At 32.4% G+C, this 20,720-nt stretch overlaps 1 protein-coding gene across 3 annotated transcripts; it reads left to right on the top strand.

Annotated features, from left to right (window-relative positions):
* Positions 1–2,729: 2,729 nt before the first annotated feature.
* On the top strand, positions 2,730–12,775 carry LOC143250893 (ras-related protein Rab-30-like). 3 transcript variants are annotated; one of them, XM_076502051.1, is made up of 4 exons: positions 2,730–3,078; positions 4,121–4,248; positions 8,106–8,353; positions 10,534–12,775. In XM_076502051.1, exons 3-4 carry the CDS (start codon positions 8,174–8,176, stop codon positions 10,957–10,959), a joined length of 606 nt encoding a protein of 201 aa, XP_076358166.1. In that variant the 5' UTR covers positions 2,730–3,078; positions 4,121–4,248; positions 8,106–8,173; the 3' UTR covers positions 10,960–12,775. The 3 variants fall into 3 exon arrangements, with proteins under 3 accessions (XP_076358166.1, XP_076358165.1, XP_076358167.1); XM_076502050.1 differs by lacking the exon at positions 4,121–4,248 and having other exon boundaries at positions 2,739–3,078; XM_076502052.1 differs by lacking the exons at positions 2,730–3,078; positions 4,121–4,248 and adding an exon at positions 3,189–3,829.
* Positions 12,776–20,720: the final 7,945 nt, after the last annotated feature.

Below are 20,720 nucleotides of genomic sequence, written 5' to 3'. Positions count from 1 at the left end.
CAAGTCAGAAATCATGGTGTCTTTAGCATCAGCAAAAATTCAAAGGCTAGGAGAAGATTTCTAGACCTGACACTCTCTTGTATGACCATCTTCCTTCAATTGAAAACTATTCCTTTTGTGTTAGACTCTTTCTTTGTAGAAATAAAATCAAAACATTTCTATAATTAAAATTTTTCCTAAATTTGTATTACATAAGAGTAAAATGCAACACACCTATTAGCAAAAAGCAGTAACTTTTACAATAAAATATCCTGTTGTCATGGTACAGGAAGTTTCTCCATTTAGCCACTCTGTGGTTCATTCAAGTAAGTTTGAGTTGATCTTAAAGCAACTGAACATGTCCAATTAATAACAGCTTTTAACACAGTATTTATTAAGAAGTAGTACTAAATTTATGAACTTGTGGAAATGAAATAAGAAGACTAGGTATAATAAGCAATTTTTATCAATTCAGTGTGTGTAGCTGCTTTTTGAAAATTGGATGTCAATTTCTACTTAATCAGGCAACTTCATTTCAAAAGTAATTGGAACAAAACCATCTACTTGACTGTTTAAATTTGGCGTTGTGTATATAGCAGTTAATGGTAGATTTATCCAGAGTAACTGGTGCCACACACATGAATAATAATTTTCATTCACGTTTAGGGGAAGATATAACCTCTAATTACCATCTGAACTACTAGTAAAAGACAATGCTATATACAGGGGCGTAGATTTTTTTACATCCGATGGGGGGGGGGATAGGTTTTGCAACCACTTATGTGGACTGTTCAATTTGCAAATTGGTAATCTCTGATTACGTAAACCTGAAAGCTGTAAACATGCAGTCACAGAGTAATCTTGTTGCCACGATACTTGCATGTATACTTAGGCCTACTGACTGATACGAACTATCGCTTAGATCGAATAGCTTAGAAGCACGTCTATATTAAAGATGTACATTTCGGTTACTGAAAAAGCCTACATCTAGGCCTAATTATGTAATTCGATTGGTAAGAACACGAGAATCACAACAAACACACAATTTGTAGGCCTGTGATGCAATAAAACAATTCAACAGACCAAACTGTAGGGGGATGATTGTATGCACCATACCCCCATAATATGAAGGGAGATGTATCCCCCATCCCCCCAGGATCTACGCCCCTGGCTATATACATTCTTGTACAACATGCAGCATTAAGTCATGCCACTCCTGGTCAGAAAAGGCGTGATCTCGATAGAATAACAATAAAAAAAAGGCAGCCAGAACAACATAAACTTAACGACTTTCTTGGGTAATTGTTATGTGAAAGTTAAACATACTCAGAAGTAACTGACAGATTTAGAATAATGCTATATTAATGTAAAAAGTAGAAACCCATGGTATATTCATACACCACATTAGTGACGGGAAAGTAATTAATTTACGAAGTATATTATTCCATATGAGAAAGCCTGTCAGTTTACAGTTTATGCTTTTCTTCTCTCGAACTATTCATGACAGAGAGAGAGAATGAAGCTTCCAGTCTAGGATAAAACCTCATATTCTTCTTTCTCGTACGATATAGTCAGAACATTAATCGGCTGGAACATACAGACATCATCCATTCAGAAATCGAATGGACGCGGCTACATTTTCGCAAGCAAAATAGGGGTATTTGTAATGAGAACAACAGAGATATAAAAACAGCCAGAACTAAGCAATTTCAACGATTTTATGGAAAACGTGTTTCTTGCCAAAAATTCAAAGAAATAAACTGAACGAAAAATTACTATTTTACTAGAAATGGTGGGAAAATTCGTGATATTCTCGCATATTATCGATTGAATACTGAACAGGATATTCAAGACAATAACAAAAGGGGAGGGGGAAGTATTTTGGTTTCCAGATCTCCGGCTTCGGTAGTAATTGTGAGATTTATTAATCTATATAAGATGTTAAACTAAAAATCTTAAACTAAATTACCAACACGTAGATTAGATAAAATTTCTTTAAGACTCAGTAGATTGTTTAGGATTATCTTATAAAAATTCAGACGTTCGCAATATTATTTATTTATAAACAAAACAACAACATGACATCGTAAAAACTAAATATTTATTAGTTGAGAATGTTTTATGAGACTAAAAGTTTTAATAACCGAAGAAAGAAAGACTTTAAAATAAATTTTAGACTATGGATAAATATCATGATGACAAGTTTTGTTTGTTTGTTTTTTGGAATTTCGCACAAAGCTACTCGAGGGCTATCTTTGCTAGCCGTCCCTAATTTAGCAGTGTAAGACTAGAGGGAAGGCAGCTAGTCATCACCACCCACCGCCAACTCTTGGGCTACTCTTTTACCAACGAATAGTGGGATTGACCGTCACATTATACGCCCCCACGGCTGGGAGGGCGAGCATGTTTAGCGCGACTCGGGCGCGAACCCGCGACCCTCGGATTACGAGTCGCACGCCTTACGCGCTTGGCCATGCCAGGCCATGATGACAACAAATTCACTTGAAGTAAAAATGTATTCTGAACACAGTAGTATGGGTATTAACAATTGTAATTAAAATAAAGTAAACCCGAAGATGGCCTAAAGTGGTCGAAACTTTGTTTTGTGGTTAAATGTGACATACATATATCGCTGAACACTGACAATTTTGTAGCAGAATCTTGTACTTAAATGCTTGACTAGTGAATGAATTCAAAGACACATCTACAGTGATCTGGTGGTGGTGATGAGTTTAAGCTATTACATATTTAAAAGTATGATGTGCTAAACTTTTCATCTGTATGGACTAAAGATTAATAGATAATTTCTACTGTTTCAAATAATGTTGCTGTTAATCATGTGATGTATTTAAGTTGTAAAGTATACGTTTTTACGCTTCTTTTTTTTAATCTTGTGCGATTTCTTTGATAAATTGTACGTTATTATTGACACGTGTACAAGTTTTAACTTATTAAAAAATACCGCCTATACGAAAATGAGAAGACACCTTTAAACAAAAGTGGCTGATGATGACGCTTTTAGAAATTTGTATGATAAATGAATGTGATAAAATGCTTCCGGAAAATACTGCAAATATATGGATCCCACAATTAACTTAAGTAAGAAGAATAACACTTTAAATTGCAAATCAAGCTTAAAATGTGTATCTTAATCTATAAATCGTTATTAAAAAGGCTATTGCTTTATTTTGTTAAAGCTTCATTGTTTGTTTTTTTCATGTTAAGTTGAATTCATTTAATAAACTAGAATTACCGATGAGGTTTCTTACGGACCTTATAAGGCTTAACGGTTTATGGAAATCAAACATTTGTCTAAGCTACTTTTTCAACAAATTTTTTGTGAGTTGTGACTCTGCGAACCTATTTCTTTGTTGAATACACACAAAAAAAAAACATAGTGATAACAAATTAACATCACTGTCTGAGTAATACTAAAACTACAGATTCTACAATACTAGCTCCACAAGTTAAAGTAATAAATAATGCAATTAATGTTACTGCTATAGTAATGCTAGGCCTATCCGTAATTAGACTCGAGATTTTAAAGCCTTACATTAACAATTTGATTTTTGTCTTGCTTTACTAGTACCAGTAGAGCTAACATTACAAGTAACTGTATCAACTTACTTAGAGTCTATGTTAGATTAAATCTACTACTAGTAGAAGTAGAGTCAGTGTTAGATTAGCCTACCCTGTATATTTTACATTGTAAATTTGTGATTTCACATATTTATTTTTATCAGCCCTTGACATTGACTGTTGTAACAACTAAAAACAAATAATTAATAGGCAGTATGTGTGAACTTCTACCAGTAGTGGAGTGTATAAAAACAAATCCAATATTTGAGAGGTAAAAAAGTTTGCATTTCTCTGGTAATAAAATATTTGTAGTTGTGTAGTCATGTGATAGAGTAACATAAATAACTGAACTTTTTAACCCGGTTTTGAAAATGTATAACACTGTCCTTCAAAACTAATTACAGTTTTGAGTTATGTGAAATTCCATGATCAGATTAATGAGTGAACACATACTCGTAACAAAGATGTGATTATACATTGTGGCCCGTAAGTCTCTACCCATCTATATGTTATCATGTTATATTCAATTACACATGTATTATAAATTTTTTCCTTTTGTCAGAGAAATATGGCCGATGTAAGCCCATTTACACTTGAAAATGTCTCACAGAACATGGCGTCGCATAATATTATGCAGTGAGAATGAGGGATAGCACACAGATACACTGGATACATAAGATATATGGATGGGTAAGGACTTATGGGCCACCCTGTATAATATCAATTATGTGATTGGATAACATAATGAAGACTAGTGAGTTACAGTTTAAATGACACAGTTAGAGCTTGTTCTTTTTTTGTTAAAGTCTTGTTTTCTAAGAACAGTGGTGATAGTTTCCAATGTGCTTGGATCACTATCATTGCTGGCTTTTAAAATAATTTTTACCTGCCATTTTTGTGGCTGAGTGTCACCACACGTTAATGTGTGTGCTTACTTATGCTAGTAGAATATGGTTTTTAACCTCAGATGTTCTTTGTATCTCTACTGAAGTCTCTTGGCATTGAAACTAATGCATAGAAATATACTGTAGAGGACTTTTTCATAAAGTTGGTTTTGTCTTTAAAGAGAAACGTAGTTTTAAGGCTGTTTTGTGTTTCAAAGATACAGTTAATTTGTGGTACAAGAGGTGTTTTAGTGAAGCACAGTGATATTTTTGTCTGTATTTCTCTAATGCCTGAGTTATAATATTGAGTAAAAAATCTTGGTTATGCTCACCATAAAAATTAAGAAATCACCCATCGATGAAAGTTTTAGTACGATATGATAATCTTTCTTTTTAAATTTTAATTGTTTATGTAAGGTTTAGTCACAATGAAATGTTAGTGCCAAATTCTCACTGAACACTCACATAATTATGTAAATTGGAAGTGGCAAATTGTAAGATATGTTTTCTCTGATTAAACAATGAGGAAAGGTTTGTATTAATACTTCTGTATTATATCATAATAACATAATGTTTTAAGACAAAAAGTGACCTGTTAGTTCACCTTGGTTGTTCTGTCCTGTAAACTAAATTAAGACTGTTAAAAAAAATCATAAAGTCAGCTCTTATAATAATTCATATATTTATTTTGTTTTTAAATTCACTTAAATTTACTGTTCCCACAACATTCAAAGGCAACTCGGTCCAAAGTCCAACCACCTTATAAGAAAAATAAAACTGCCTTAGCTGAAGGTGACTCCTAAGCTGTCAAAATTTATGTCTCATAGTTCTGCTATTTTTACTGTTAATTATGAAAAAGATAATGCATTAACACCATCAATTCCCTTTATAATCTCAAACACCAGAATCAGATCTCCTCTAACTCTTCTTTTTTCAAGAGAAAACAATTTGAGAGATCTCATCCTCTCCTTTTATGACAACACCTCCTTCCCAAGCACTATTCTAGTAATCCTTCTCTGAACTCTTTCCAACAGCTTAATGCCATTCTTAAGGTAAGGAGCCCAAGACTGAATACAGTACTCCAAATGTGGTTTATACAATGAAATTATAATCTTTTTTTACTTATTTATATTCAGTAGATATCATGTAAAATCCTGTTTGCCATACCACTGCTTGTATGGCTTAAAAAAATGATTAACCATTACACCAAGATCCTATTCTTTCATGACACTGTTAAGGTTACTCCCCTCCAAATTATACTTTTAGTTCAAATTATGATAACTCGCATTATCTTGTATTTATCATCATTACAATCCATCAGCCATTTACCTGCCCAACTTGCTAAATGATCTAAATCATTTTGTAAATCAGCAGCATCATCTTCACAGCCAACAAAATCCAAAACTTTAATGCCATCTGCAAATTTTAGTAATTTGTTCACCATTCATTCATCTTTACCTCTGATGTAAATCAAAAAGTATAAAGGACTTCGACTGTGCCATGAAGTACACCACTTGTGACATTAATCCAGTATGATTGAACTATATTTGTAACAACCCTCTGGTTTCTTCCAGAAATCTATCCAGTTTACTAACTTATTCTCCACACCAGTGAATTCACTGAAGTGAGATTTTGTCATACTAATTGGTTACTTTTTTGAGGATATTACTTATTATTTGACAGGTGGAGGGGGCATAGACATAATCTTTGACTTTCAAAAAACTTTTAGTAAATTTGGTGCTACATAAAAGATATAAAAAAAAAAACATTGGTAGGGGTGGGGAGAACTAGTCAACCAGACAGTAGGGTGATTGGATAAAATAAGCAAAATGATGTTGCTGGTGTAGTCCTGTCAGACTGGACTTTTGTTGCTGGAGGAGTGTCTCAGAGGTAATTTCTTGGGAGCAGTTACAATTTATTATTTACATTGATGGTACTAATAAGAGTATATTTAGTAAATTAGTGACGTGCTTATATTAAACTTTTGGATATTTAAACTGTATGTGGGATGTTGAGGTATTACAAAATGACTGGTAAATTTTACAGAATTTTTGGTGTTGTAAAGTTATGCATTTGGGCTGTCCCAATTTTAATCACATCTTTGTATACTCAGTAGTATACTGAAGAAAAGGACCTTGTCATAGTAATGAATAAGTGACTCAAATTATTGAGACAGTGCCTTGTTGCTAGTAGTGAAGGTAGTATATTGGGTGTATTTACATGTAAATTGACCATAAGTCATTAGAGGTTATGGCCTGTGTACAAATCATTAGTTAGGCCTCACTTGAACTACTGTATGTAGTTTTGTCCTTATCTAAAAAGTTATATTGTCTTACTTCATTGGGTCCAGAGGAGGAATGCTAGAATGATTTCAGGAAAGGAAAAGTTAAGATCTGAATTCATTTATTTTTTTCTTGTAAAAAGAAAGTTAAGAGATGATTATATTGAAGTTTATAAGTTATGTAAATATATTATATGTTAGAAGCTTCCTTTTTGTGCTCTATTATGGAGATAATGGAATGAAAGGGCATAAGGTTTGAAAAACATGGGCTATGCTCCCTTAGCTTAGCAAGTTTTATTTTTCTAATGGAATAATTAATTGACATGTAGAATGAGTAATGGAATTCAGCACTTTACTAGAGTTAAAAGGAAATTTGATGCTTTCTTGAAAAATTATAGGTAGTTTAAATTTTTAATTTTTATGAAGGATGGGTATGTTACATTAATATTGTGTTGTTTTATATGTGTTACTATGATTTAAAGATATTTTGTCATAAAACAGTTAGACATGCTTGGAAATTTAGTTATAATGTGTGTCTCTCTTTGATCATTTTACTAAGAATAAATTTTTAATTATTTAAATAGAAATATTTATATTTGTTCAAATGCTGGGGAATAAGATATATTTAGAAGTTAGTGTATATGAAATGCATTTCAACTAATAAGTGATACACTCACAGAAATCTGTTTTGTTGTTTTATTTGTCTAGGAAACATAAATTGTCTGAGTATTTCTTGCCAGATTTTTAAATTTCCAAGACACACAGAATGTAAAAGTTAACTAGTGTAGGAAGAAACTTTTCCAAAATAATACATTTTAAACAGAATTATAAGTTTGTGAAGAATCAAAACTTGTTTTTCCTGGAATCTTGAAATAATTAGAGGTGATATACTTCAGAATTTCAAATTTTTACAGGTTTTGAAGTCCTTTGTTGTTTTAAATTGAAAATCATATTTTTGGCACTTTGTTCTTAAAGATAATGAAAAGAACTTGTGGAATTTTTTTCAGAGTTTGAATTGTTAATTTGTAGGATTTATTATTGTAATAATATGTTGAATTTTTGTTATTTGAATTATTTTGTTTTGACTAGATAGGAATAATTTTGATTGGTTAAACAGTATGATTGATACAATGTAGGCATGATTTTTTCAATGAATAATTGGTTTTTAATTTGTTGGTTCTTATGGCATTTGTGTTTTAACAACTTAAGCATGAATTAATCTCAAATCTTCTGGAATTGAGATGCACACATTAAATATATCAGAATATAAAGACTTGTAGTCTTAGTTGTTATGTTACATATGTGACCTAAAACTTCTTAGGCTGATATATTTTAAAACATTGAAATTATAGTAATGGAAAACAACAACATATTTCATTTAGGAAAAGGTATGAAACCATTAAGTTTTCTACATCTTTGAAGACAAACTAGTTTTCAGAACTGATGGTTCATGGCATCTACCACAATCCCTGTACAGAAAATAATCCTTTGTGGAGAGTTTGGAGTTGGCAAAAGTTCTCTCTTCAGAAGGTTTACAATGAACAAATTTGTCTCCAGCACAGATCGTAGCTCTACACTAGGACTGGACCATTCCTACAAAGTTATTAATGTTTGTGGAAGAGAAGTTAAGGTAATTTTTATTTATTTTTGTGGACTGTACTTAAATTTTTTTCACAAGAACATGTCACAAAGAAAAAAAATTCCTTACCTTAATCTACCAACCAAATTTTTTATTTTCCATAAACAATACTTTCAAAACATTACTATATCCTGCTTCTCTTTGTGGGAATAAGTGGTAAGGTTCACTATGAAGTGTCTGATATATAAAGTATACGAGAAAAATGTCTTTGTTGTTTAATAATGTAAATATAGTTTTGATTGATAGGTTGGTTATTTTAGAATATCTTGCTATGTAGTATTTTTGGAGGCTCAAATATATATGTACATTGTGAACAACATAAGTAATTCTAATAAATAAATTTTGAAAAAGTTGATGTTGGGTAATTACAATTGGTACAGAATCAAATTTATATTTTGATTTACTTTGTTCAATTTAATTGTCATCCATAAAAGAGAAATTCCTATCTCATTATTGAATAACCTTTGCAAGAAGAATTGCTAAAAATTACAAGCAATACTGAATAATTTGCTGTGAGTAATGAATATATTACAAAAAGCTTATATGACTGCTAGGGCTCAAGTCATCAGTTGGGTATCCTTACTGTAAGTGGCATTTTCAGCTCTTAACTGAAGATCATCTGATAAGGTTGGGCCTTCTAAGCACAATAATTAAGTACTTGTTAACTCTTTAATATAGTAAACAATAATTAACTACTTGTTAACTCTTTAATATAGTGAACAATAATTAAGTACTTGTTAACTCTTTAATATAGTAAACAATAATTAACTACTTGTTAACTCTTTAATATAGTAAACAATAATTAACTACTTGTTAACTCTTTAATATAGTGAACAATAATTAAGTACTTGTTAACTCTTTAATATAGTAAACAATAATTAAGTACTTGTTAATTCTTTAATATAGTAAACAATAATTAAGTACTTGTTAACTCTTTAATATAGTAAACAATAAGTATTAATGCTTTCTGTAGTTAATTCATAAATACAGATCATTTCAAAACTGTTTCAGGCATTGAAATTAAAGGGTTGAAGCTCGAAATATGGAAAACTCGCATGACTTTAATTAAGCAGTTTTGCTTTTCCTATAGACTAATCAGTCTATGAAACAGTTTGTCTTTAGGTGGTACTAGGAGCTTCAGTGTTGATTGAGCTCAAGAAAAGTCTTACTGGGTATTTTAAAGATGAGGGTTGAAATATAACAAAAATAGTTTACATATTTTGGAGTAGAGTGCTGGTGTAGAATACAATGGTGTAGTAGAGCCAGGTGTCCTCTTAGTAATTTAAAATGGAAAAATTTCCTGTGTAATCACTCTGAAGAAGAATGAAGATTGTTTTCACCTCTGTATGTGTTTATCAGGAAGATTTTGAAAACAGCAGAATGGATTTAGATGAAAGTTGATTGACAATAGTCTATGACCTAACTTAGAAGTGATTAGTTTTTGAAGGGCCAAAGTCAAAGTCACAGCAGAGTTATGAAAAAAAAATCCCTTTCAATAAACATGGAGAGGTAATATTTCACACTATTCTAGCTGTATAACTCAGTAAAAATGATCAGATTTTGACAGAACTTGGTGAATACATGTAAAATATTATTCTTTGTTATCATGCCAGAAATGGTCCATGTTCATTGTTGATGGTGGACACACAGACATATTTTTGTATTGTTTGAGAGTCCAATGTAATTAACACTGTGTGGTGGAGTTGTGCACTCTACTGAGTGCTTGTCTAGTTTCAGGAGTGTAGTCAGCTATCATCTAGAAAATCTAAATGGTATTTCCCCCTAACCCTCTGGCATTTCAGTTAAAATAAGTACATAAATTTAGTATTGTATTTTGTTTTATACAAAGAAGTGAGCAGTTGTTTTGGCATTGATATCAAAAGTGAGGCAAATTAAAAATGCTGGGTAATTTTCATCATACTCTGTAGAACATGGCTAGCTAAGGTTACCAACAGGTTGATTCTTTTGTGCAGTTGTTTGATACTAAATATCTTGAGTTAGAGATTACATTCATGCATTTTTTAAGATCACTTGTGACACATCAGAGACACCTGCAGAAATAATTGTATTAACAAATATTTGTTTGCAAATTCTGTGTTTTGTAGTGAATTTAAATTCAGCTAAATTGATAATTAAGATAGGTTTTAAACTGCTATTGATATGGCTTTCAGCTTCAGTTGTGGGACACTGGAGGGATGGAACGAGTGGCTTCTATCACCAGCAGCTACTATAAGTTTGCAGAAGCTGCCATATTGGTGTTTAGTTTTGACAACCCTGACTCCTTCAATATTTTGTCTCAGCATGTATTGGACATTGTTACTTATGCAGAAGGTGCCAAAATCTTTTTATGTGGAAACAAGATTGATCTGGTACACCAAATGCATGTTACAGATGCTGACATTGATGAGTTTTGTGAGCAGTGTCATAACTTAATCAGTGGTGTATTCAAAACATCATGCAAGACTGGGGATGGTGTTGAAAAAATGTTTTATGACATTGCTTGTCAATTAGTATCTACTTCAAAGATGGCAGAGGTGAAAAAAGATTCCTTCAAGTTGACTGCTCAAGATAAATCTCAGGAGTCATGCATGTGCTAGTCCTCTTGTTTTGGTCAAGTCTGGTAAACAGGAACCATTTTTATAAATTGTTTTTAGTTTTATATAGAATCGGTGAAAAGTGAGAAACGCTTAATAATGGGATCATAATTTTCATGATAAACTTTAGCCTACAGATAATGGAGTTGACAAAATGTTTCCAAAATTTTATATTCTGTTACTTTTATTACAATTATATACAAAAAATTTGTGAAAATATATTTTTTATTGATTTCTTATTTGGTGGCTGTATACTTTAATGTATTTAGTTGAGATGATTGTAGTTTCTAAAATATTTACTGAAGATTTCAAAATTGTAAAGTAACCTCAGAGTTGCTCATCATAAGAAGTAATGAGCATGAATTATGTGTACATAATTAATTCATGGTTATTAATACATAGAAACACATAGTGCTACATGAACAAACTTCATAATGAAAATTGGTATCTTATAGAAATATTTTGAAATAATTTATTTTGAATCTTATTTTATATGCAGTTAACAGTTTAACCAGAGTTTTTCAATGGATTGAGATAATTTGCCACACTTAGCACAGGATTATGTAATAAGAAAGTGAAGGGACATGGAAAAAGTGGTATATAGCACTTCAGAAATGGCAAAAACAAGATAAGTAATAGATTTCCTTAGCAAGAGCTGAACTTTGATATCACAGGACATTTCAAAAAGGAGTTTTTAAGATAAAAATTAATTAATAATAGTAGCCAGATTACTTGGAACATGTTTAATATTTAGTATATACTCTTCCACAGTATGCAATGAATAATTTAGAATACTGTGTTAGTAGGATGCATCTTGGGAGTTACTAATTTATTAGAAATATATCATGCAAGAGTGTAAAAGAGAGAATTCTAAACATGGAGCTCAACATAGACATATAGGAACATTGTTTTAAAAAGGTAGATCCTTTCGTCAGCTCTTTGTATATTCTATTGTCACTTAAGTGTAGATATATTCAAGTTTGTATAGAAGACACTTTCTCAGTGGCAGACTTAAGGTTGTATGGGCCCTACATGCCATGCAATTTTACATAGAATAAAATTATCAAAAGGTGGCCCATTAAGACCATGGGCCCAGGGGCTGAGCCCCCTCTAGTCCCTACCTAAATATGCCACTGCACACATTAAAACAGTTGAAACAATGCTATAAATATATATAGCTGGTTTTTAATTGCTGTATAGCCACAATCATTTTGGAAGCAAACAATTCACATAATTATTTAGCCTTTAAAAATATTAATATTTGATAAATTTAATTGTTAGAACACCATGTTCTAAAACACACTAAACAGCAATATGAAATTCAGTCAACAGATTATCTGTTAAAAGACCTATAACAATAAAAGGAGTTTGAAGATTTTGTCAAATATGTTATTCACTGTATCATGCTAAATTATGTTGAAACAGCAGTTGATAAATTTTTATTGATGTAATTTGCTCACCAGTTGTGAAATGTCATATGTATTCTGTGACAAAATCTTCTACATTGGTTATTAGTATAATTTTCTAGGTTCAATTATAAAACAAACACAACTTTTATTTTACTACTTTTGCAAGGGTTAGTGCATTTAACAAATTTTCTTTTATAAAACTTAAGGTTCAGATGCTAGTAGCACCTGCTAACCTTCTTTCACGGTGTGCTTGTAATATAAACTGTTAATTTATGTACTGTTGTTTTCTTATGATCAGTTATGAGATATAAAAACATTAAACCACAATTATGTTGGAGTGTTGTGACCAATAACAACCCATGGGAGATTGAAATATTTAGAACAAGAGAATAAATCACTATTTACCATTATATTGGTGTTGTGTGATCTACAGTGAATCATTAAAATATTAAAACAGTGTAGAGCAAAACAAATCGCAGTTTGCTATGATGTGGACATTATTTGACCAAAAATAAATCATGAAAATATTAAAATAATGCAGAGCAAAGCAAATTAAAGTTTGTCATGATTTCAAAGAATTCAACCAACTACCAAGTACAGAGATATTAATATAACATATAGTAAAACAAAACAGTAATACCTTGATATAGAAATCATTTGGGGAATAAAAGACATGATATTTAAAAATGTAAAACAAACTCAGTTTTTCACAATGTAGCACTAGTTGATTAACAACTGCTACATATGAATATATTGCAACATTTTAGAGTAAAATAATAAAACATAGTTTGCAAAGATGTAAGTTTCATATGATCAGTAAGGAAATGTGAAAATACTACAACAGTGCAGGTAAATGATTAATCAATATTCGTCATGCTGTGGATGTTATGTGACTAAACAATACGTATGTAAAACATTTACTCTTCAGAAAATTTCAAATTTAAACCCACCCTTTATATTTCAGAAAGTAATCAATTCCCCTCTTAAGCTCTCCTAAAAGTGTTACCACTACTTTAGATAGCAACTCATTCCATTAACCAACCACCCTGTTGGAAAAAAATAAAAATTTGTTTTAACTGAATCCTAGCCTCTTCCACCCTTTTTTTTTTCAAGTCTTAAACTTGTGTCCCCATCCTAGTGTTTTTAGAATACAGCTTCAAGAAATCGAAAACCTTTATCCTATTGATCTTAAAGATATTCTTGTAAACTTCAATAATATCACATTTTATCCATCTTTTTTCTCAAGAGAAAATAAGATATCTTAATCTATCCCAATAAGATAACCCTTCCATTCATTCTGGAAGCCATCTCCTGAATCCTTTTTAAAAGTCAATATTCTTTCTGGAGAAGGAAATGAACAGTGGGATTGACCGTCACATTATAAAGCTCCCACGGCTGAAAGGGCAAGCATGTTTGGCGCGATATGGATGCGAACCCATGACCCTCAGATCACGAGTCGCATGCCTTAACAAGCTTGAATACTTTTTAAAAGTCAATATTCTTTCTTGGAGAAGGAGACCAAAGCTGTACTCATTATTCTAAGTGAGGCTTAACTAGGATTTGTATAGAGATAATTATCTTTCTTTATCAATAAATAACACAAATTTAACTTTTAACACTAGCACCAGAGTACTGCCTTTTTCTGTTAGCATATATAAATATAATTGTATGTGTAGCTTAGGTAATGTTTGTACACTATATATGCTAAATCCTATCAGCAGATAGACTTTGGTACTTGAACCAAAGGTTAGTTTCATCTTAGTCTACATGACTGAGAACTTTATCAGATACATTTAAGCTCTATTAATTTGAAAAAATTATTGTTTTTATGTCTCTACTGATTTAATTTAAAAAAAAAATTGTTTGTAACTAACCCTTAAAGAACTGGAATAACAATTTTCATAAAATATATATATTTTAAATATTTTATATATGTACAGAAATAAATGTTAAGTTTTCAGGTTCAACTGGTTGTATTATATATAATTTTACGTTAAGTAACTGTTTCTAAGTGGTGATAAACCAAAGATACTGGAAACGTTTGCTTGCTGAGCTGTGAATGCTTTATGTATAGGTAAAACAGTTTTTCATATATGTATATAGTCATGATCTACAGATAAGTAATAGTTTAAAACTATAATTGTTTATAGTGTATGTAACACAGCGACTGAAATCAGTATGAAAAGTTTAATGTTCCTTATTTTCTAAGTATCTGAAGCTAATATTCCAAACTTTGGATGTGAATGTAACTCAGACACAATTGTTCATAACCTTGTATTATTCAGAAGTACTGTACTCCCTTAATATAGATTTAATGCGGATTCGCATCCAGGTCGAGCCAAACATGCTCGCCCTTTCAGCCGTGGGGGCGTTATAACGTTACGGTCAATCCCACTATTCGTTGGTAAAAGAGTAGCCCAAGAGTTAGCGGTGGGTGGTGATGACTAGCTGCCTTCCCTCTAGTCTTACACTGCTAAATTAGGGACGGCTAGCACAGATAGCCCTCGAGTAGCGAAATTCAAAAACAAACAAATAAACATTTCGCATTATTGCTTACATCATAGGTTATCGAGCGGTCAGCTTGCCAGCAGAATTTGTCCCTCAAATAAATCTGAGGAACGTAAGCTAAATTGTAAGACAGATGATACTGTTAGTTTTGTACATGAAACTTTGGTAATATATGCATTTATAAAGAATAAAATTTCTGTGACTGAAAGGACTTAAAATTGTAAAAAGGCCTAGTTGTATTTTGGTTTGCTAACCCAAGTTGTGCCGATGGACCTTGAATAGGTGAAACTGCAATCAACAGAAGAGCGAACAAGTAATCAAAGAAAGTGTTAGTCTTACCTTTAATGAGAAGAAAAAAGAAAGTGACATATATATGTAATCATTAAACCAAATTAATATTAAACTTTACCATGTATTGAAAAACTAAAAAATTTTATAAAATAAATCCTATATCGTTACTACAGTAAACATTTGACTTTGAACTAATCTCACACTGTAACAAAATTCCACAAGTGAAAAACTGTAAATAAGATTTTGATCATTTTGTTTATATTTCATGATCAAAAGACACAACGATAAAATATTCAGATACACCGTCTGACTCGCTGTTGTTCGTAACTTGGAAGAGTCGGGTAGTGTATCTTTCCCTTCTCGTTGGTCACCCGCTAATACAGCGGTAAGTCTACGGATTTACAACGCCAAAATTAGGCGTTCGATTCCCCTCGGTGAGCTGAGCAAATAGTCCCATGTGGCTTTGTTATAAGAAAAACACATACACACCCTACTACTTGAGTATTTCGTTAACTAATAAATGCTATACGATTAATTCACGAGGTTAATCCACAAGTAATAATATTAATTACACTAATCTTTTTAGCCTCTTCAGGGCCATGTCTATGAATTTTAGCCCTTACTGTCACAACAATACATTTGCAGACTCACAATGCTGGAAACCTGGTTTCGATACCTATGGTTAACAGAGTATTGACAGCCCCTTGTGTAACTTTGAGCTTAATTATAAAGAATGAATTCTAAACTTATAAGGTTTAGTGCTAATCACAATTTCATTTAGCTTGGTCTCAGAACAGTCCCCAGAAAGTCATTCTCAAACGTCACTTATTACTAGATCAATTTATCAGACGCATATTTCACATAACTGCTCCATAAATGTGCTTTTTCTACGTTCATCTGGGATTCTAGATGATATTGTAAGATCTGGTTATAGGTGGCTTGTTTAGTACCATACCATGTATACTGTTGTGTTGTGTCATGAATTTTTCGGTAGGAAGAACACTTATTAATGCATGATTTTTGTAAAGCATTATAAGTGTTAAGTGTTTCTTAGCTGTATCAAAAAGTAAAGTAATACTGTTTTGCTAACTTAGCGGATTTTGGTACTCTTTGATGAAATCGATAATTTTTTTTTTTTTTACTGCTTTCATTATAGAGTAGTTTTTTGTGTGTTTGTAGGTAATGTTACTGGTGTTTTTGGTATTCGTTGGTTGAGCATTCGCTTGGTTTATAATTATATTATACTGTTGTTTAGTGGTTCTTTTCAACCGTGACTGTGTTTGTTTATCTGGATGATGTTTTATTTTTACCATGCACAATTTGGAACTTTGCTTTATCGTTGTTTGGTCATTGTGTGTCCTTGGAAGGTCAGGTTTACTTTATATCTCTTTCTTCCTCCTTTATAGTTTTTTTAAACTTCAAATGCAATGTGATTATTCAAGAAATGTATCAACACTGGTGTAAAAAACTGCATTTAAATATTGATTCTCGTTTTCCTCTTTAGAGCCAAATCCACCAATAAGCTATCTATAGCATTTAGTGCTATCTTACTATTTTTCTTAATTTATTTGTTTATAAGTTTCATATGAATATTTCTATTCATTTGTTCCTATATACTTTTAAGCAGTTCCATCGCAAAATATTACTTTTTCATTTGAAATAATTACCAGTTCGCATATTTGACGTTCATACACCTTTTAAATACTCAAGGCCCGGCATGGCCAGGTGGTTAGGGTTATCTGTGGGTCGCAAGTTCAAATCCTTGTCCCATTAAACATACTCACCCTTTCAGCCATGGGGACGTTATAATGTGACGATCAATCCCACTATTCGTTGGTAAAAGAGTAGCTCAAGAGTTGGCGATGGGTGATGATGACTAGCTGCCTTCCCTCTAGTCTTACACAGCTAAATTAGGGACAACTAGCGTAGATTGCCCTCGTGTAGCTTTAGGCGAAATTCAAAATACACATGATATTTAAGGCAAAACACAATACAACGCAGAGAATGAAGACATTACTTCATTTTAAGTTTTTGTACTTTTCTCAGTCACGCTATTTAACTAGGGTTGGAATAAACGCTTAAGTTAGAGAAATATTTCATAATTAATTTTCTTTAAAGATATTTCTTTCTTCTCGATATAGCATACAGTTTAAGTCGAAGCAAAATTCAGGATTTTTACAAACTTAATGCATTAAATGGTTCAAATTTAATCGGTAAATATCTTGACCACATCTCTAATGTGAAACAGGCTGTTCTAAAGAAGAAGAGACACAACTGCTTTGCCATTTCTGCTACGATTCTCGACTCGACTGTTATGTTTCTTCACTTCCGATCTATTTCTCCTTTCCTATTAAAATTTTTCTTGGAGAATGAATGATACTGAAAATCCTTCCAGATATTTTGCTAATTTTTAGCAAATGTGTGTTTGTATTTTCCGCGTTTCCAAGAGAAAAACAACAAATAAAGGAGAATTACAGTTTCCTTAAAATAACCTGCAAAATTTTTAAAGGTAAGGCATTGAAGTCCATTACAAGAACTTACACAAATTTGTGAAACTCTGTCTTAACTTTTTTTGAGGACAAATCACAACTGACCTACATAATATATGTTTAAGAGTTTCACTCTTTAGTGAGTGATAATATTAATATAATAACATAATATTACATTAATTAAAGACAAAATTATTGGTCTTCACTGGAGGCACAAAACGACATCTTTCTGTTGGCTTTCATCCCTTCGAACATCTTTCTGAAATTGTACCAGACGCCTGAGAAGTTAGTTATGTCTGTATTATATTATGATACAGATATTATTGTTCACAAGATTCTAACGATTTTTTTGATGAATTTACAATGAGCATGCTAATCATTACATCACATCGTTCATCACTGGTGGTTCCAAGAACTGTGGATATCTTTGTGAAGATGGAAAGGCACGTTCTAAAATTAGGGAGTTTACCGCTAATTTTATTAACAGTAAAAATTAACCATGAAGAACAAAATAACAGACATATATTCAACATCCCATTATTGTGACATGTTTGAAGAAAATATATAGAAGCTTAAAGACCCAGACAATGTTCAACAAGAAATAAAATAATAATTATTGTTCAGTGTACACTAAATGGCATATCCTTCCAGACTTTAATATTTATGCTATGGTCTGAAAAGAGAACATATGCAGGGTCTTAGAGAGGAATATCCCAAATGTGCTCAAACATGATTCATATAAGATGATTCCTGGTACATCCCGGTCGCACCAAACATGCTCATCCTTTCAGCCGTAGGGTCGTTATAATGTTACGGTCAATCCCACTATTCGTTGATAAAAGAGTAGCCCAAGAGTTGACGGTGAATGGTGATGGCTAGCTGCCTTCCCTCTCGTCTTACACTCCAAAATTAAGGACGTCTAGCGCAGATAGCCCTCGAGTAGCTTTGCGCGAAATTAAAAAACAAAACAAACGATTCCTGATACATTTATTTCACGTTAGACCTCGAAATAGACATCCAGCTACAATACCTTTTTTTCATATTTAGTATTAGGTCTAACAGGTACTGACTGGTATATCATACTTCGTGAGCAAAGTTTTTACCTATCGTCGTGCCGTTATTACCGAAAATATCACGTGATTCTATGATGAATTTCAATATCCGTATAATAAATTAATGCAAAATATTCCTAACAATAAATTTATCGAATGCTTACATTAAATGTTTATTATTATTTGCAGTCTAATAAACTAAATCTTTTATCTTTGACGATCTTATAGTGTTATAGTGTACATGCCAAACAAATTAAGATAAAACTTATGTTTCACTGAATATATACTAATTTATTATCATTACTGCGCCTTGACAGAGCTAAAAAGATTTTAACAAAGGAACAGATTATACGCGATGAAATATCTAAATGCAAATGTTTAATCGCTGGATATGTAGGTGTGTCTTTGTTTAAATAACCATTTTAGAATGAATGTCTTTCACGTACATATGGTCGCCAGTGTGAGTTGGTGACCTACTACATTCATCACATCCCCTGTAAAAAGGGTCTGGCATGGTCAGGTGGTTAGGGCTATCGACTCGCAACATGCGGATAGCGGGTTCGAATTCCCCTCCCACCAAACATGCTCACCATTTCGACCTTGGGAGCGTTATAATAATAATGTGACAATCAGTTTCACTAATCGTTGGTAAAAGAGTAGTTCAACAGTTGACAGTGAATGGTGATGGCTAGCTGCGTCTCAGATTACGAGTCGAGCGCTTTAACCACCTGGCCGTGCCCGGTCTGTCATTCTTTTTTTCCATGATATGGAATGCACACTATTTTTCATAACACGATAGTCTGAAAACTCTTCATGGTTTGAAGTTTGTTGTTTTCTAAAAGCTCACAATTTTACAGCTGAGCAGGTTTAGTTGTTTTTTAAACTACAAAAATTATCTTGATGATGATCTGCTTAACATTAATAGAAACAAAGAAATCCAACAGTGAGAAAAAAACCGCCAAAATTTCTAATCTATATAAAAGCCTCTATAGTCGTTAAACCAAACAAAGATAACATGTTCAATATTTACCAGTCACTTTGGTTTATCTCGTCTACTCTTGTTCTTTGTCGGATTTAACGCAAAGCTACAGAAGGGTTACCTGGATACTCGTCCCTTATTTGGAAATGACAGAATAGAAAAAAAAGTACTTCGTCGACGCTTAGGCTACTTTTGTCATCAGACCGAAAAGTGGGATTTGACCACTGTATTTATAATACACTCACAATTCGAGTGCCTTAACCGCCTGGCAATGCCGGGCTTGTCTATTTTGGAATCATATTTACAATATTCAGCTTTTCGAAGCGTTTCTACATTGTGAACAACGTATAACGTGTTGTTTTTCACTAAAGCGTTCGATTTGCTAATTCTTCTATGACTAACGTTGATTTACTTGAGATATGTTCAACGAAAGTTATGAAGTTCCCTCATTGTGAACTGAGGAGGTAAGCAGCTGTAAACGGCACCAACTTCTAACGTTTGGGTTACGCTAAAACAATAAGCATATTTGAATGCCACTTTTATACTGTATCCCCATACCAAAGTGCAAAGCGGGATTTTTCCAGTATTGGAGGACGAGCTGTGAACCTTTTTATCTGTGAAAAACATGAAATATTTGTTGATAATATGCGTTTGAGATCCGCGTTGTTTTGATATTATATTAACGGTTGCGTTTATTAAACAACTACGTAATTACTCTTTTCAGTTATTGGATAATTTTAAAGTTTGCCCAGCAATACTTAGAGGCGAAAGATACACGTTTTATTTGCCAGTGAACACATCTTCAGCGGATAGCTTCAAGCTTTGTCTACTGTGACTGGAACTTTACTATTAGTTGTCATGCCATCACAACTCGCCATAAATCCCCAACTTATCTGCCGTGTAAGGTTTTGGGATGTTCAACAGTGAAACATGTACAGTAGTTGCTATTACGATTAACTTTTTTACAATCCTTTTAAGGGCAATCCACCTATCAAGCCTAAAGATACGGTGGCAGCACACAAAAATAGATTTCATT

Source organism: Tachypleus tridentatus, chromosome 5 (assembly GCF_004210375.1).
Source record: "Tachypleus tridentatus isolate NWPU-2018 chromosome 5, ASM421037v1, whole genome shotgun sequence".
Classification (NCBI taxonomy): Eukaryota; Metazoa; Arthropoda; class Merostomata; order Xiphosura; family Limulidae; genus Tachypleus; species Tachypleus tridentatus.
Note: the sequence above shows the minus strand (reverse complement) of the source record. Positions and strands in the feature narration are given on the sequence as shown.